General features: G+C 44.8%; 1 protein-coding gene and 1 long non-coding RNA gene across 3 annotated transcripts in view; one reads left to right on the forward strand and one right to left on the reverse strand.

Annotated features, from left to right (window-relative positions):
- Positions 1–8,205, reverse strand: part of LOC147650650 (uncharacterized) — a 29,537-nt gene extending 21,332 nt beyond the window's left edge. Inside the window, exons 1-2 of the long non-coding RNA XR_015275730.1 lie at positions 7,963–8,205; positions 6,766–6,829 (exon numbers count right to left, since the gene is read on the reverse strand). This is a non-coding gene — a long non-coding RNA (uncharacterized LOC147650650). The remainder of the gene's footprint in view (positions 1–6,765; positions 6,830–7,962) is intronic.
- Positions 8,206–8,286: 81 nt separating this feature from the next.
- On the forward strand, positions 8,287–13,667 carry PARP16 (poly(ADP-ribose) polymerase family member 16). Of its 2 annotated transcripts, XM_023933806.2 has the most exons (7): positions 8,326–8,645; positions 9,521–9,658; positions 10,434–10,640; positions 11,685–11,856; positions 12,207–12,348; positions 12,945–13,184; positions 13,267–13,667. In XM_023933806.2, exons 1-6 carry the CDS (start codon positions 8,454–8,456, stop codon positions 13,087–13,089), a joined length of 996 nt encoding a protein of 331 aa, XP_023789574.2. In that variant the 5' UTR covers positions 8,326–8,453; the 3' UTR covers positions 13,090–13,184; positions 13,267–13,667. The 2 variants fall into 2 exon arrangements, with proteins under 2 accessions (XP_086704938.1, XP_023789574.2); XM_086848812.1 differs by having other exon boundaries at positions 8,287–8,645; positions 12,945–13,667.
- Positions 13,668–16,497: the final 2,830 nt, after the last annotated feature.

Raw genomic sequence — 16,497 nt, forward strand, 5'->3', positions numbered from 1 at the left:
AGATGCAATGTGGACCACAGCTAGTTAGCAGCAGGTAAAACACCACAGGTCACTTGTTCCCACTAACATTTTAAAACAAGAGCTCTTGTGCTTGTTATCTCTCTTGGAGACAGTGGAAAACATCCCAACAGCCTTTGTGGCAGTGAAGACAAAGCTCTGCTCAGTAGGAGATGTTCTATACAGCATAATGTATGCCAGGAGCAATCCCAGTGTTTTATGGGCCCGCTTAGTGTGAAGTGCAAAACAGGCTCGGGGCTGAGGCTGCATTATTCATGGGGGACCTTAAATATTTCAGTGTAAGTATGAGGTAGGGAACAGCGTAACAATAGTGTGTTGTCCCCTTTCTTTCCCTAAAATCATTGTGTTTAAGAAGGCAAGTGGGGAATCTTTCCCTTTCAGTGTAACGCCATGCACTGACACATCCCAGGGAAAAGCAGGAAAGCAGTGAGGCAAACCCCGCAGTGCTTCCAAGGGAATGGGAATTGTCCTGTTGTCTCCTAGCTCCCAAGGAAATATCTGTCCTATCTTTAGAAAAGGAACAACTCAGTGCCTGAGTTCTGGGAGATGATTCAGTTCTGTGTGTGAAGGGACACAGCAGCAGGTGGGTGTGCAGACAAAGAAAGTTTCTGGCAGTTTTTCCCCATGGAAGCAGCAGAATTATTTCCACACAACTCTCCTGTGTATGACTTGCTTGATCAGAAGCAATGGCTGGTTTGCAGCAGGGCAGTGGGAATAACCCAAAATTGCAACGTTTGGGGTAATGTGGTCAAAGCAGTGGAGGGCAGAGGCAGGTGAGGAGGCAGAGCTGCCTCTGTGCAGATCCGCTGCTGCCATCAGCCGGCAACTGGAATCCAGCACAGGGCCTCTCCTGGAGACGAGAGCTAAAGCAGACACAACACACACCACTTAGACCAAGCCCCTCCTTGGCTCTTTTCACTGAGAAGAGGCATCCTTGGGCTCAAAAAAGAGCAACGCAGCAGATGGGATGCTCAGACACAGGGGAAGGCTGGACCTCTCCAGGCAAAATTTGCCTTTAAATGCTGCTTTATCCTCTCCAACACTACAGAGATAAGAGTTACAGAAGCTTAAGGACAAGCCTCACTTGTGTCCCAGGCTGAGTATTTTGGAGCTCAGCAGAAGCTGGATCACTCTGGCAGCTCCCTATATACTGTTCACACAGTGCTGAATTTAGACCAGAGCTTCAGGGTCTAGCCCCCTTGCAGACAGCCTGGGTCTTGCTATTTATCCCTACAGCTCTAGTCTCGTGTCGAGACTCTTGAGCGGAGTGAGGTTTGGCCAAATTTCACATAACCAGTTATTTCAGATAACACGATTCTGGCCAGAGCTACATGAGATTCCAGACCTTTTTCACTTCTGCTTCCCTTCCTGCAAAGATAAATCTTGGCAGCTGTCTCTTGTACAAGATAAAACAGAACCAGCTCCCCATATCTGACGCAGCTGAAGTGGAATAAAATCCCTGTTTCTGCTCTTTTTGGAACCATCAGAAAGAAACTTAAGTGACTTCCCAGACAGTGAGAAATCCTGGTATTTCAGTTTTGGTGTTTAAACTTACCCATGCTCCTTCTCAGCTTAGATCAATGTTCATAGCTAGAAATTCACATTCCATAGCCACAAAACCCTATGCTACTCCATTGTATCAGTTTATTTGTGACCTGGTATATGTGCTGTGCTTCCTACATGGAGTCATTTGCATCCAGTTCCTTCCAAATCAAAGCTGCATGACTCTTCCTTTGAAATTAGCCCTCCAAAGGTAGAGAGATAAAAGGCCCAAATTTTTCTCAGGTAACAGCGATTTATTTGCAAGGGGATGTTGCTGCCTCCAGGACAACTGCTGCACACCAACAGATCTCTTACTACAAGGCTGATATGACCACTTTGCAGACTTCCCTTCTGTTTAGATTAACTGTTAATAACAGGGACAGCTGTTGCATTTTTTGAGAAGATAGGGAACACAGAGATTGGTGTTGAAAACTGGGCACAACCTGCACAAAACCCATGCCAGAACACTCAGCTTTCTCCAGCAAGAAGATTCCTGAAAACCAAATCCTGATGCAGCCCCTGCGCTGCCCTGGGTATTCCCATATCATTTATCTCCTTGTTGAAGCTTCAAAGCTCTTATTTGGGAAGTGGGGAAGAAGCAGTAGGCCCCCCTTTGCTGCAGGGGTGTCCCTGCAGACCCACAGACCCCCAGTGCCATGACACAGATGCAGTGCAGTCATCAGGGGTGCTGCCACCCCCAGCTCCTGCCAGAACTGACCCAGAGCTTCACTCCTGACCTGGCTTGGATTGGAGTCCATGACCTAGAGGTGAACTGCTCCATATCCCATATCCAGTTTCCCACTGAGTTTATTTTCTGGTGTGGCAGATCAAAGACTGCTGTAAGGGGAAAAATCTATCAAAGGCTCAGCACCCTTACATAGATCCAGCTTGCTTTTATGTTTACTTTCAACAAGCATACTCCTTCCTATTGTTCAGCAATCACTTTAAAATGGACAATTATCAGATTTCCCTATTAATGGGAAAAGTCAGGCAATCATAAATCTTGAAATGTGCTACTATCTGCAAACAGCATGTATCACATTATGGAAAAACCAATCTGTGGAGCAAAATATTACTGAGTGACCATGCCTTGGCTCAGCAGCTGGTTTTAATTTTAGCAGAGGATCCCCTCTGCTTCCCAGCATCCAGCAGCACTGCTCTTCCCACTGCTTCCCTGTAAGCACTGCAAATCTACAGTGTTGGGCTCACACTACAGAAATTCAGTGCTGCAATCAAAGAGAACTTCTGCATCTAAGACAACTGCCTGCCCCTCACTGCATCTGCCTTGTCTTTCATTCCATCCAAGAATGGTTTGGGTTGGAAGGAACCTTAAATATCACCCTGTTCCACCCCACTGCCATGGACAGGAACACCTTCCAATAGACCAGGTTGCATCCAATGTGTTTGGAAGAAGTGAAAAGTTCTTTTACTTCCCTTATATAGTGACCTACACAAAGCTGATCCTGGATTCAAGTGACTGGTGGATACACTGCCTTTCAAGCCCTGGTACTCCCTTACTGCACAGGGAGGAAAAGAATAAGGGCACACAGACCAAAAGATACAGGCTGGTCTTCTGGATAAAGCTGCAGACTGTCATTCAGGAATTTCCAGGTGGGATTCTGGTCCTTCCCATCAAAAAGGGTTGGGATCTAAAGCAGCCATGAGGACAAATCTGATTTTTGCAACAGTTTACAAGTGGCTTTGGACACATTGCATAACCAGTGGGAACCCTCAGTTCCCATTCCCTGTTCTAGCTGGGATACTCGTACCCAGTTTACTAGGATGTCTCATGAATTATCTGGTATTTGGGAAGCTCTTAAATCCATGTAAGTCACATGTAACAATTAAATGTGATCCAGCTTTTAGATCAGAACAACAGTAATTCAGAACTGAGCACATTTTGTTTTGATTTTCCTAAGACTGTCTGAATTCACTGAGACAAGTGACAAAGAAATATGATTCACCACATTCATGACTACTTCCAAAATGGTTTACTTTAATCTGAGCAATTGGAAAAACGTTAAAGGCAAAACTGCTTTACCCAGCTGACTTAAAAAGGTTGTTTCATTCCACATTTCTGTTTTCAATAAACATCCCAGGATAAAAAAAATCCCCTGCAGCATATCTATGCAAAGGACAAAAAGGCGTTAAATCCAAAGTGGGGGCGGGTGGAAGAGATAAATAGTTTACTCCTATTATCTTTACCATATGTTCTATTCCAACTGGATACACATAAACAGCATGCAATCTTCAAGCTCAGCTTCAGACTCTTTGAAGTGACCTGACCATACTACTGATTTATTTCAAACTAACCTTTCTCTTTGAACCTTAGGTCAAGGTTAATTCCATAATAAAACATACCTTATACAGCTGGCTGTTCCAGTGGTGCTAGCAAGGAATGAAGCCCTCAGTCATAAGCATTTGTTTCACTGAGTGTGGTATTGTATTTCTATTTTCCCTTCCCTGTATTAATTTCCTTCACAGACCCTAGTTAAGGGGAAAAAAAACCTCTTTTCCGGTCCATGAGATCAATTTTAAACACACTGGAATTAAATGATGACATTTAAGCCACATTTCTTTGCTGAAATGCATCCGCCAACACCAGAAACTATTTTTATTACAGTCTATGTTTAATAATCAGATCTTCAATTTCATAAGAAGCCACACAGCTATGTTATTCAAACTCCTGCACTGGCAACGACCCTTTCAGTATCTTTTACAAAACCATCTCTGCACTGAATCACAGCAAATCACTAAGGATAGCTTTTCTATCTAAGAAAATAAAGTGGAAAAGAGAAACACATTTGAAGGGCCCTTCTCAAAAAACCAAAGGAGATTTCCTTGCCAGTGCCCCAGACACTCTTGCCTGCCTGTAAGTATCAAACCACACCAAACAGGGGTACAAAGGTATGGGAGAAGGCTTGAGATGTGAGATGCAGTCACTAAGAAATGCTGAGGTGCACAACACATTGCTTGAGCATTGCTCATCAGGTTGTTTTCCAGAGGACTGGAAAGATGCTTTTGAATTTCAGCCTCCAGCCCACAGCACACACTCACAGCACTTAATTAAAAAACAGCAATGCCAAAGCTAAACCAGAAATTGTTCCACATTTCTCCTGACTGCAGAGCCTTGCCAACACAGTGTCTCTTGGAGCTGTCAGGAGAGGGATGAATAGAAACCTTTGTTAGGGTTTGGGGTTTCTGCAAGTCATAAGCTGGAAAACTTCATCTACTGTAGCCAACCCTGAGGGGAATTGTGCTTGCCCTCCAAAGGAATGATGACATTATCCAAGCTTATCCTCCCCCATTTTGCAGGCCTGAGTCTACAGTGGTTGATGTTCAGCATCACCAGCACACCAAGGGGCACATCCCCTAAAACAGCCCCAAAAGCTTTCAGTACTTCATCTTTGGCTTAGGGGCAGCTTTGTAAAACAGGGTTTAGCCCAGTGTTAAACGAGTTAGAGCAGGCAGCACTCTCAGGCAGCATCAATACAGCAAACTTGTTATCTCATCAGTATCTGTCATTGCCGAACGCAGCTGAGCTTGCCGTAATGGAAGCACCATCCATTTGGAATCCCAAAGGTAGGCATCAGTTTTGGATCAATGCTTTCAGAATCTCCATTAACTATTACAGTGCCATTGATGTTCTAGATCTATTTTGGGTTAATTTCTTTAAACCATAGCAAGGCCACAGAAGGTCCTTCGCTGCATTTTGACTCTCTTGGAGTAACATAAAATGTGGTGCCTCGGGAAGCCCAGCATCCCCAGAACCTATGTGGTTCCATGGAAAACCTTTTCCCTCCAGCTCTCTATTCCCATTTCACCACATTGTCTTTCTCTTCCAGCTTCTCCTCAGGGACTATTGCCTACTCCCACTCCTTAATCACATGCCAGGACACTTCACTTCCAACAGCAGGGCCCCAGCTGGCAGTCCTGCTCTGTCCCAAAACCACAGCCCTGGGCATGTTGTAAGGTGAAAGATACAACATGCAGAAATTCCCAAACAAGAGAAACACCTTTGGCTATGTGGAGTGTCATTACCTGTCCCACAGACATCAAGAGCAATACTCCCTCTCTTTCCTCTAACACAGTAACTGGTATCTTAAACGAGGGCACTGGAATTATATCAGTACAAAAGCTCAAAATAACAATGTAAAATTCCACCCAAACGCATTGAAAGAGACATCTCTACCATTTTCTAATTTTCTTTAACAGGCACCAAGAAATATTACATCTAATGATTTATTAGTGAATGAAATCAGCCAATTAGACAGCCAAGGACTGATTTTTCAAAAGGACCACACAGAACAATTTAATATCATGGGAGATAATAAACATGTCCTGAGCTGGATCACTGAATGATGTCGCTAACAGCCTGTCAGAGATATCAGATATTTACAGCAGAATAAGGCACCACATCAGATAAAGTAAAATACATCCTCTCAAGGATATAGAAATATGGAAAGGAATCACTCCAGCTGCATTTCAAGTCTAGGTAATTTCCATAACTCCTGAGAAAAGGCTTTGTGTGGTGCTAGTTCTCTTCTTAAGGCACCCATCCATGCTGCTGGCATGTGGGAGACCCTCTGGAGCAAGCAAGTTGAAAAATAGCACAGATCTCACAGACTGGGCAATGTTTTAAAGATAAAAATATGTACAGGTTTTTTGTACACTAAACTGGGTAACATAAATGAAAGGCACTTTTAAAATAATTTTGTCTCCATGTTGGTATTAAATACGTCAGACCCAAGCAAGTATTTGTGCTGTCCTAGAAGTTTCCTATCACAGCCTTTTTGATGCAGCTGTTATGGAAAGATGCTTTTTTTGGATAAACTAGTAAAAAGCAAGTAAACAAAGCTACAACTCAATTCAATTATATGTATCCTTGTGAAATATCTTACAATTTAATGCAAACTAGGCTGTGATCTATCAGGTTCTATCCAAAATTTTGAAACCTCATCATTATTAAATGTAGTCAGAATTATTAAAAACTTCAAGCCATTCAAGTGGATGAGTAAGAATATGAATTCTGCACTTTGGAGTTAAGTTCCCATTTTTTGTGCTTTGATACCAGTTTGCCCTTGGACAGGATGTAACACAGCTGGTGTTCCTTTTCAGGAAGGCTACAAATTGCAGCTCCAGCTACCTCTGGAGATCCAGCTATGAGACGAAAGCCCAGTAACAGGTATTCAAAACTGACCTTACCATTTTTCTGAGCATCTGTGCAGTGCTTGTATCAGTTACTTCATGGATATGTGCAATATCCCTCCTGAATGAAGAAACCAAGAAAGATGTTAAAAAGACATCCAATATTGCTATACATTTCCAAAATTTTACTCAGGACACCAACACCATTTGGGCTGAGGAGGCTTCCACCTTGATGATGGGGATTTCTAAGACACTTTGGGACTGGAAAGATGCTTCACAGCACTAACACCATACCAGCATTCCAGGGAGGAACACTGAGCCTCAATCTCAAGCAACATAGGGAATGAAACCTGATGAAGAGGTTCAACTAAAAAGTGAATTCCTCTCCCTTGATCCTGCAATGCCAGCCTGCAGAGATGACTCAAAAAACCCTGAATTTTTCCTCAAGACTATACATTTGGATGATAAAAGGAATTGTTGAGGAGCAATGACATCTACATATTTTTTACTTTAGTAAGTCTGTTAAAATTATAGCTACAGAAAACCAAATTTGACACAAAAAGCAATCTCCTTGGATGACTTTGGTCATGACCTTGGATGACCCTTCTGGTTAATCTGCTGTTTCACACAAGTGCAATGCCCAAGATGGGAGTTTGCATCTGCCATGCCCCAGCAGTGGAGGGCAGGGGCCTGGGACCCTCCCGACGCTGTGCAGAGGATGGGGCACAAGCCATCTGACATGGCCACAGCGCAACTAACACCCCAGCACACTGTCTGTGTCCCTCTCCTTGTCCTCCCTGCCCCATGGGCCTGACTGGGTCTATACCTGAGGCGAAGGTGACATTTTTCCCATGACCCATAACCCCTTCCAGTCTCTGAGAGGAAGATGCAATTGTTCCCTTTACCCCCTCCAGGTCACAACCTGAGAAGATGCTGTTGGACCTTTTAGGCCTCCCAGTTTCCACCTGAAGCGAAAGCACCATTCCTCCATATCCCTCTCCCAGTCTCTACCTTTGAAGGAGCTTCCATTTTCCCCTGTACCCCTCTTCCCAATCTCTACCTGAGGACAAGGTGCCATTCCTGTCCATACCCCTCTCCTGGTCTCCCTCTGAGGGGAAGATGCCATAGCCCGCTCTACCCTTCTCTTGATCAACACCTGAGGGGACGGTGCCATTTTCCCACTGCACCTCTCCCACAGTCTCATCCTGAGGGGAAAGCACCATGCTCTCCTCATACTCTTCATCAGGTCATTACCTGAGGCAAAGCTGCCATTTCCTTTTGTACCCCTCTTCCGATCTCTGCCTGAGGGGAAGGCGCAATTCCCCACGAACCTTCTCCCGGTCTCTGCCTGAGGGGAAGGTGCTATTCCCCACGAACCTTCCCCCGGTCTCTGCCTGAGGGGAAGATGCCACTGCTGCCACCTGAACCCCTCTCCTGGTCTCTGCCTGAAGGGAAGATGTCACTGCCCCCTGTAACCGACTCCGGTCTCCACCCGAGGCGAAGGTGTCATTCCCCTGGACCTCCATCCCTCCTCCCCGTCCCCACGTAACGGGTACAACCGCCGGCCGCCCCCGCTCCCGGCGCCTCAGGGACCGACAGCTCCAGCGCGGAGCGCGGCGGGCGGAGGCGGCTGCGGGGCGGGGCGGCGGGGCCACGCCGCGGCCCGGCGGCGGAAGGGGCGACGCCGGCGGGGCGGGCGCTGCCGCCTTGTCGGAGCGGCCGGCGCTCGGCTGCCCTCGCCGGGCATGTCAGCGCCGGGCCCCGGCCCCGGCGAGGCGGCCCCGGGCGCCAGGGAGGCGGCGCGGCGGGACCCGCTGGCCGCCGACCTGCGGTGCAGCCTGTTCGCCGCCGCGCTGCAGAGCTACAAGCGCGACTCGGCGCTGAGGCCCTTCCCGGGCCGCTACGCCAGCGGCGACACCAAGGACTTCGAGGGGCTGGTGAGTGCCCGGGGCCGGCCCGGGGGAGCTGCCCGCGGCGCCCATGGGGAGCACGGGCTGCCCGCAGAGGTGAGGGCAGCGGCGCCGCAGGGTCACGGATAAAGCAGGATGAAGGGTTTATTCAATCAAGAAATCCAGGTTTAAAAGAGTATTTGGGAGTCTGACCGATAAACCCACACTGGGAAACTCCCAGATCCGGTGTGGGCACGTGAAGTAAGAAGCGATAGATAACAGGTAGTGAACCGACAGGACGAGAAGAGGCGGCCTCAAGCTGCTCAAGATTGAGTGTTCTGGAACATTTCTACCCTGAAAAGGTGGTTAGGCATTAATATAGGCTGCCCAGGGAGTGGTAGAATTACCATCCCTGGAGGTGTTCAGAAAACGTGTAGATGTGGTACTTGGGGTCACGGTTTAGCGGTGGGCTGGGCAAAGTTAAATTAATGGTTGGACTCAATAATCTCAGACGTGTTTTCCAGCCTTAATGTTCCTGATGTTCTGTGAAGTGTTATGAGAGCTTGCCAATGTTCGATACAAATTCATACTGAAGGATTTGCATGTTACATGGCCTGAACACCCCCATGTCAGGGCCACTGCACATACTGCCCTGTGACAGCTTGTTTTCTCTCAGAAGCATCTCTGATTGTTCCTGTACAAACCCTCCAGATACTGTTGGTAAATATCACTGTTTATAACTTGTCTGCTCTTTGCATTCAGAGCAATTGACAAACTTCCCCACAAACTGGATACAAGTGTCTATATCTAAGAACAGAATGTTTTTCAGTTTGTTGGGTTGAAATATTGGTTTCTTTTCACTAGAGGTCCCTGTTTAATCGCAATGGCACTAAGGAGCTTGTGCTAAATGCCTCTGTTGTTAGCTTGCAGATACCAAGGCTCTACCAAGCCTGAAAGAGCTTCTGGAGTCTGTTCCAAATACAGATAAAAGGACCTGGGACCTGTTTAGCTGGATTCTGTCATCTAAGGTCTTCATGATACAAAGTAATAAGAAACAGGAGGTAAGTTCTGAATTCTGAAAATCTTAATTAGAATTTGTTTTTTATGGCAAACTTGCACTTCAGAGAATATTTCCTGCAGCCAGAATTAAGTTGGTTATTGTGAGAGCTTGATAGTTGAACATAAATCTCTTCTTCTCTGTTTATAGAGAGGGGTGTTTTTAAGTAAAATTTTCAGGAACACTGGTTGGAAGAAATAGTTACCACTGTCAGTAGTTGATGATGGGCAGTGATTGTAGTTGGTTACTGCAGTTAACATAACATGGTTTAGTCTGAGAGAGTCCAGTCTGGGTGCCTTGGAGCTGGGTCCTGCTTGTCACTGAGAAAGACAATTCTTGTCTTCTTCCCCAAAAAGGGAAAGGTTTAGAGCCACTGAGGCACTTCTGTAACAGGGATCAAAATAGTTGTACAGATTAGCAGCAAGATGAAAACAACTTCTGTTTCCATCATTTTTTCTCTTGCAGGATCAGCTGATGAATATATTGTCTTAGTAGCCAAAGTAGAATTGTGATATTGTCCTTGCATCATAAATTAATTCATAATTACAATTCAGGTTTGGGTTTTTTTCTGGAGAGAAGATTTAGGATTTAACTTCTGTAGCAAGAAACTGGCAGGATTTTTATGTGCACTTACTCCTTCTGAAATGTGAGAGTGTTGAATTCTAACTCAGAAAAGCATAATCAGAATGCATTAAATAGTATGAAGGGACAGAAAGCAGAATTTCCAGTGACTAATCTAACCATATAAACCAACACTGATATTCCTTCCTGGTTTTAAGTACGAGAAGATCCAGGAACTCACAGGGATGTCTGGAGCTGCAGTTCCTGCTCCTGACTACCTCTTTGAGATTGTGTACTGTGATCAAATGAACATCAAATTTGCTGAGACCAAGGGAGAGCGAGACCTTATCTACGCCTTCCATGGGAGCCGCCTGGAGAACTTCCATTCCATCCTGCACCACGGCCTGCACTGCCACTTGAACAGGGTGAGGCTCCTGCCATTGACACCATCTTCCCTTGCTCACTTGCAGCTGCAGACACTTTTTTAAAAATAGGACCAGTTTCCTTTCGGGGTATGAAATGTGCTGATGATCTTGTACTGCTGTTTTCATTTCAGTGTAGGCCTTTGTGGATGGCTGTGTTGGATTTTTCTAGCGCAGCCTGAGGGTAAAAACTGGAAGTAGCATGAAACCCTTTTCACCAGCATGACAAATTGTGACTGTCCTTTACTTCTTTATAAGGATGTATAATTCCTCTGAAAATCCTGGCCTGACAGCCTGCAGCTGGAAAGTGCCTGTCTATGGAGGAGGAGAGTGGAGATTTTCTGCCTGGCCTTGTGTTTAGATCAGCCAAGTTTCAGGTGCTACTTGCCAGTGGAGCTTTCTTAAAATGGTCTGGTTTAGAGAGACATCCCATAGGATTTACACCTCTTCTGATTTCAGTGGAAGGGCTTTTTGTGTCAGCTGTGAGGCAGCTTTGACACAGCACCTGCTTGACATTCCAGTCAACCTGGACTATGTTTTTTACCCACATTCTCGATGAGTAATGGTTTACCGGGTACAATGGACTTACTGGAGTAATAATTTTAGCCAGTGTGGCAAATTGAAAAGTACTTTCCTCTTTTCTAGTAAAGCATGGATTTAAATGAAGCAAAGCCTTGCCTTGTTTGGATTACTTGAATGATGACAGTCTCAATAAATCGATGAAATGCCTTTTAAGAGCAGTGCAGTCATGTTGATGTAAGATACTTATGCTGGCAAACTAACTCCAAATCCGGGAAAGCATGAATCTGTCCACACCAAATGCTCTGCCAAGCAGCTAATTTGAGGGATGTGAGAGGGTAGCAACCCCACCCCAAGGAAGTTGTGCCAGGACAAAAACAGTGCATGGACCAGGCCCAACACGGGTCAGAAAGGCCTTTCGTAATTTACCTTCAGGAGAAGAACTGCCAGTCTAAAAGGAAAGAACACTTGTATGTTGTTTGAGGTTTGCAGTACATGATTTTAGGGTAGACTTCTGCTCTGTTTCAGACATCCCTGTTTGGTGAAGGCACCTATCTGACCAGTGACCTGAGCCTGGCTCTGCTGTACAGCCCTCATGGTCTTGGCTGGCAGCGAAGTGCGCTGGGCTCTATCCTCAGCTGTGTGGCTGTTTGTGAGATCATTGACCACCCAGATGTAAAGTGTCAGGTGAAGAAGAAAGGTGAGTCTATTACAGTAATAACTGTGTAGTAGTTACATCTGTCCTTCATGTTGTTTTTCTTTCCCTCTTAATACCAGTGGCTCCTCGAGCACTGGATGGGAGACTTACCTCCTCGTCACCCTGGTCTGGGCCATAATGTCATCCATACCAAGGATGACTAGGAGTGGTATAGCCTCAAGCAAACTTCTCACTCTATTCTTGGATGCTGAGGGCTTCAGGGGAATACCAAGACTAGATCTTTGGTTATCTCATTCCCATTCTTCTGGGGGGTGTGTATGGGGGTGTTGGTTGTTTACTTTTTTTACAGTTACTTGAAGTTCTGCTTTTTTTTTTTTTCTTTCCCAATTCAGACTCAGAAGAAATAGACAGAAAAAGAGCAAGAGTGAAAAACAGTGAAGGGGGAGACGTACCACAGAAATACTTTGTTGTTACAAACAACCAGCTTTTACGAGTTAAATATTTGCTGGTGTATTCACAGAAGCAGCATAGGAGGTAAGAGTTCAGCTGTCTAGAGGGATGAGCTGCTACAAGAGCCGGGTAAACGTATCTCATTGTTGAAAAACAATGAAGAAAGATATACTGCACTTCCAGAATTTGTTTGTAGCCCATTTCCTATGGAAATAAGTCTTACACCATCATGTTGCCTCTGTCTTGCTCTTGGACATTCCCAGGCTCAGCTAAATTTGCTTTTTTACCAGACCTGTAAGCACTTAAGAGTCTTTGAGAGGTCTAATTATCTGTTTGTGGCAAGAAACCGAGAGTGGATGTCTGGTGAGTGCATCTCTTAAAACTGCCTCAGTTTTAACTCTGCCCTTATCTATCCTACGTGGCAGTGTTCACTCAGCTACTCAACACATGTCTACAGGCCAGGCATCTACAGCTCCAGACCACAGGGAGAGGTGTGAACATGGGGAGAAAAGACAGGACTGTGCATGGAGACTTAAGGAAAAGGGATGTGGTGAAAATCAGGCTTCATTAGTTACAGGGATTGTGGAACAACTTTCTGTTCTTATTAGATTGGCCTAAAGTAATGAAACCTGAGATATTTTTGCATCTCTGGCAGAATTCATGCCTTTTTCCCTTTTCAGGCCTTCTAATGAATCTTCCTGGTTCTACACCCACCGTTTTGCCATAATGATGATGTTGTACCTGCTCTTGCTGATAGTGATAGGGGCCAGCAACTCGCCAACCTTCATCTACTACTGGCACAGAATGTTTGACTCAGAGAGATGAACCACCCAAGATGATAAACTGTTAATTTCACCACGTGCCTTAAGAATAGCTGATCTGCAGTGCACTGCATCTATTCCAGAGCTCTGGAAATAAAGGTGCCTGGAGCTTTCCAGTTGTGTCACCAATATATTAATCCTCATGGTATCTCTGCATTTATTCTTATTTCTGTGTTCCTAGGATTCATGAGGATGCCTAGTACAGCTGAAAAGGATCACAGTGGTGCAGCTTAGCATGAGCCAGTCGTTAAGGGTCCATGGAAAAAAGGTTATTTAAGATTAATGAAAGCTGAGCATGGAAACACTCAGGTGTAACTTACTTTCTGTCAAGGTGAAGTATGTTTGCACAAGTTGGAAAGGAGGATTTTCCTGGATATCAGGCAAAGCAACCTGTTGGGAGTCTTATCAGTATGTTTTCAGAAATTGAATCTAGTGATGTTTGTGGCATGTATCAATGCAGATGGAATTACTTTTAAACTTCTAAAACTAGCTTTGGCCAGGAATTTTTATATTTGAGCATAATGATTGTAAGGAAAAAAAAACAAAAAGAAATAAAACAACTGCCAAATGGAAGAACTCAAACAGTTTCTAGTGTGTTTTTTCCCCTTTGTAGAACATTATTGTGTTTTAATCCCAGTTGGCAACTAAACTACAAATCCAAAACATAGCTACTACAGTTCTATGAGGAAAATTCACTCTATCCTGGGCAAAAACAGCACAAACATCTACATGGCTTGTGGTCTCAGCCGTGGTCTATCTTATCCTAGCTTTCTGTGCAGATTAGACAAACTCAGGGTTTTCAGCATCAATACTGAATAAGGATTGTTCTTACCAAACTGGGGGTTTGTTAGAGAATATGCCATGTGCAAGTTAATAATGCAACATACAAAGGGCAATGCTCTCTCCTCTCCCTCCTGTGGTTTGTGTTTGCTGTTGTCACAAAGCAACCTACAACTGCCTGAAACAGAAAAAGGAGCAAAGCACTGTCCCCTGATTAGTGACTGGGCATGGGATAACCATGAAGACCCAGAGATTCTAGGCAAGGAAAAGCCAGATATGTGCCACAGTTCAGTCTCTCAGTCCAGCCTTGAGTTGATAAACACAGATTTTCATTGCACAATGAACCCTAACCACAAAAAAACCCATCTCATCACATATTTCCAGCAAAGGAGTCTGTGATTACTATCTTACTCATTAAATATTTCAAAGAAAATCTCTTTCTGATGTTGTTCTGGTACCTAATTGCCAGAAATAATGTCCTGGTAATCAGGTTTTTTAATTCAAGGCTGAGAACAAGTTCATTTACAACAACCCTCTTCTTGGTGACTGGAGCTAGACACATTTATCCCAGTTAATTTTGCTGCCAGAACAAATTTATTTATTCACCATACAGCTTGGAAAACAAGAACATTATAATCCAATTCCCCATTGCCTTTTACAGCCCGTTAATAATGCTTACTGTCAAAGCACACTGCAGCACCTCAGCTCAAGAAGTGTCTGTGCTAATTGTAGCAGAGATTTGCAATTAAAATATACATAAACAAATAATTTATTGTGCAACAGGTTCAACTACTTTATAGTTCACACCTTGATATTTCAGTGCAGAAACTTGAGGATTTAGACGTGCATGGGGGTCCCGGGAATATTTGCCCATTTTTGGTCTTTCTCAGCATGTTATAGTAAAGATTGTGCCATGTAAATACACAAGTTTAGGAGAGGTAATGTGCCAGCCAAAAAACCTGGAGGTACTTGATGCTGTCTAAAGGGTACTGCTTTGTTCAAAGCCTGGTTTGTCTGAAAAAATACCCCATCTTTTGGAATAGATGGGCTATTTGGGGCCCTTTGGAAAAGGAAGAGGCAGCAGTTGTGGGATGGCTGGCTGCTGGCCCTGCAGGGAAAGGCACAAACCTGGGAGCTCCTGAGCCAGATGAAAAGAACACAGCAGGGATTTAAAGCTCTTTTCTTAGGGTTTCTTTGCATAGGAAAGTTTCTGAGAGTAAGCAGAAGTAGTAATAATAGTTCCAGGCTATGTCCCCAGAGAGAAAGCATTGTGGGGGCTCATGGCAGACATGCACAGTCCAGCTCTGCAATGAAATCAGCAGGTATCAAAGGGAAAAAAAAAAACAAAACAGCTTTTTCCTCTTTGATCAGTTTGAATAGACTCAAAAAAAAGGAGGTGGTTGCAGGTGGGGGCTGAGTCCTGATGGATGTGTCTGGAGTATCCCTTGGAGAGCTTGTAGCCCCATCCCTCATGCTCAGGCCTGCAGGGATTCTGGGCACAGCCTCATCATTGCTTCAGCTCCACAGCTGCGGAGTGAGGCAACAGCAATGGGAAAATATTTTAAATACATTTAAGGTGCTCAGATCCTACCTAGCAGCCTGGCAAAATACTTAATATCCTACTCCCACGCTTGTTTTCTGAGCTCCCTGCTGATTTCAGCATGTGTTTCCCAACGTGGCGAGGTGCAGTCAGCTGGATTAATACGGGTATTGTGCTGAGTAACTAACAGTATTATGAATTAACCCAAGGTTTGTGTTAGCCTCTTAAGCCACTTGCGTGGCTCTTTGAACATGCACAGTGCTATAAAAACACTAACGGGGAATGAATCAGAATTTCCTCCCGAACAAAGGGCCGCTGTGTTTGAAGCAGGCAGCCCAGGGTGAGGTTGAGGAGTTGTTAAATACAGAGCTACCTGCTCTTATTAATATGTTCATTACATTGCTGTGGTGAATATTAAGGAATTGTTACTGAATCAGACAAATCTGATCCTGGCTGGGACTGCAAGCAGTGTGGTAACTGGTGTTTCCTTGGTGGGAATGAGCAGGTTTTGAGGAAGTGGGAGAATTTTCCTCCAACAAGCAGAAATAGATAATATGTATGAAAACTATTTTTTCTCTATTTTATAGATATTTATATATGGAGAGCTGAGGAGCCAGCTGATGAGAAGGGCAGGTTCTGATGGAGACAAAGGGTTTGAGACAATGTAGGGAGAGAAAGGGAAGCACCACAGAGAGCAGGACCACCCTTGGGTGTGGGGTGCAAAGCAAGACTTAGGGATTCACACTCCCAATAACTGATGCAAGAATCTTGTGCTCTCTAAAGTGTGAGCAAATATAAGTAAAGCAGAATCAGAAATGCAGGAATATTCAAACCAGGCCTAGGCTTTGGTCCACCTCTGGCACAACCCAGACTGATTCCAGTTTCCCCAAGGAGGTGCTGCCCACCTGCTTGCTCCCCCTTCCTGCATGCAGTGAGCACATGGCACGGCAGCACACGCTTCCAGTGACATTTTCCTTCTCTCATGAAAGCTGTCACTTTGGGCACCTTGCCCACACTCCAGGCTCCACAAGATGTCATTTTGAACGTCAGCAACAGGAGGGAAGACATGAAAGAGATGGGCAAAAGGAGCAG

The sequence above is a fragment of the Cyanistes caeruleus genome, chromosome 13, assembly GCF_971803275.1.
Source record: "Cyanistes caeruleus chromosome 13, bCyaCae1.hap1.1, whole genome shotgun sequence".
Classification (NCBI taxonomy): domain Eukaryota; kingdom Metazoa; phylum Chordata; class Aves; order Passeriformes; family Paridae; genus Cyanistes; species Cyanistes caeruleus.

Excerpts from the sequence above, each read along its gene's own strand:
- PARP16 (XM_086848812.1), top strand. The coding sequence starts at position 8,454 with ATGTCAGCGCCGGGCCCCGGCCCCGGCGAGGCGGCCCCGGGCGCCAGG. Across the intron at positions 9,659-10,433 it reads AAAGTAATAAGAAACAGGAG|TACGAGAAGATCCAGGAACT; the intron begins GTAAGTTCTGAA and ends CCTGGTTTTAAG. Across the intron at positions 10,641-11,684 it reads TGCACTGCCACTTGAACAGG|ACATCCCTGTTTGGTGAAGG; the intron begins GTGAGGCTCCTG and ends GCTCTGTTTCAG.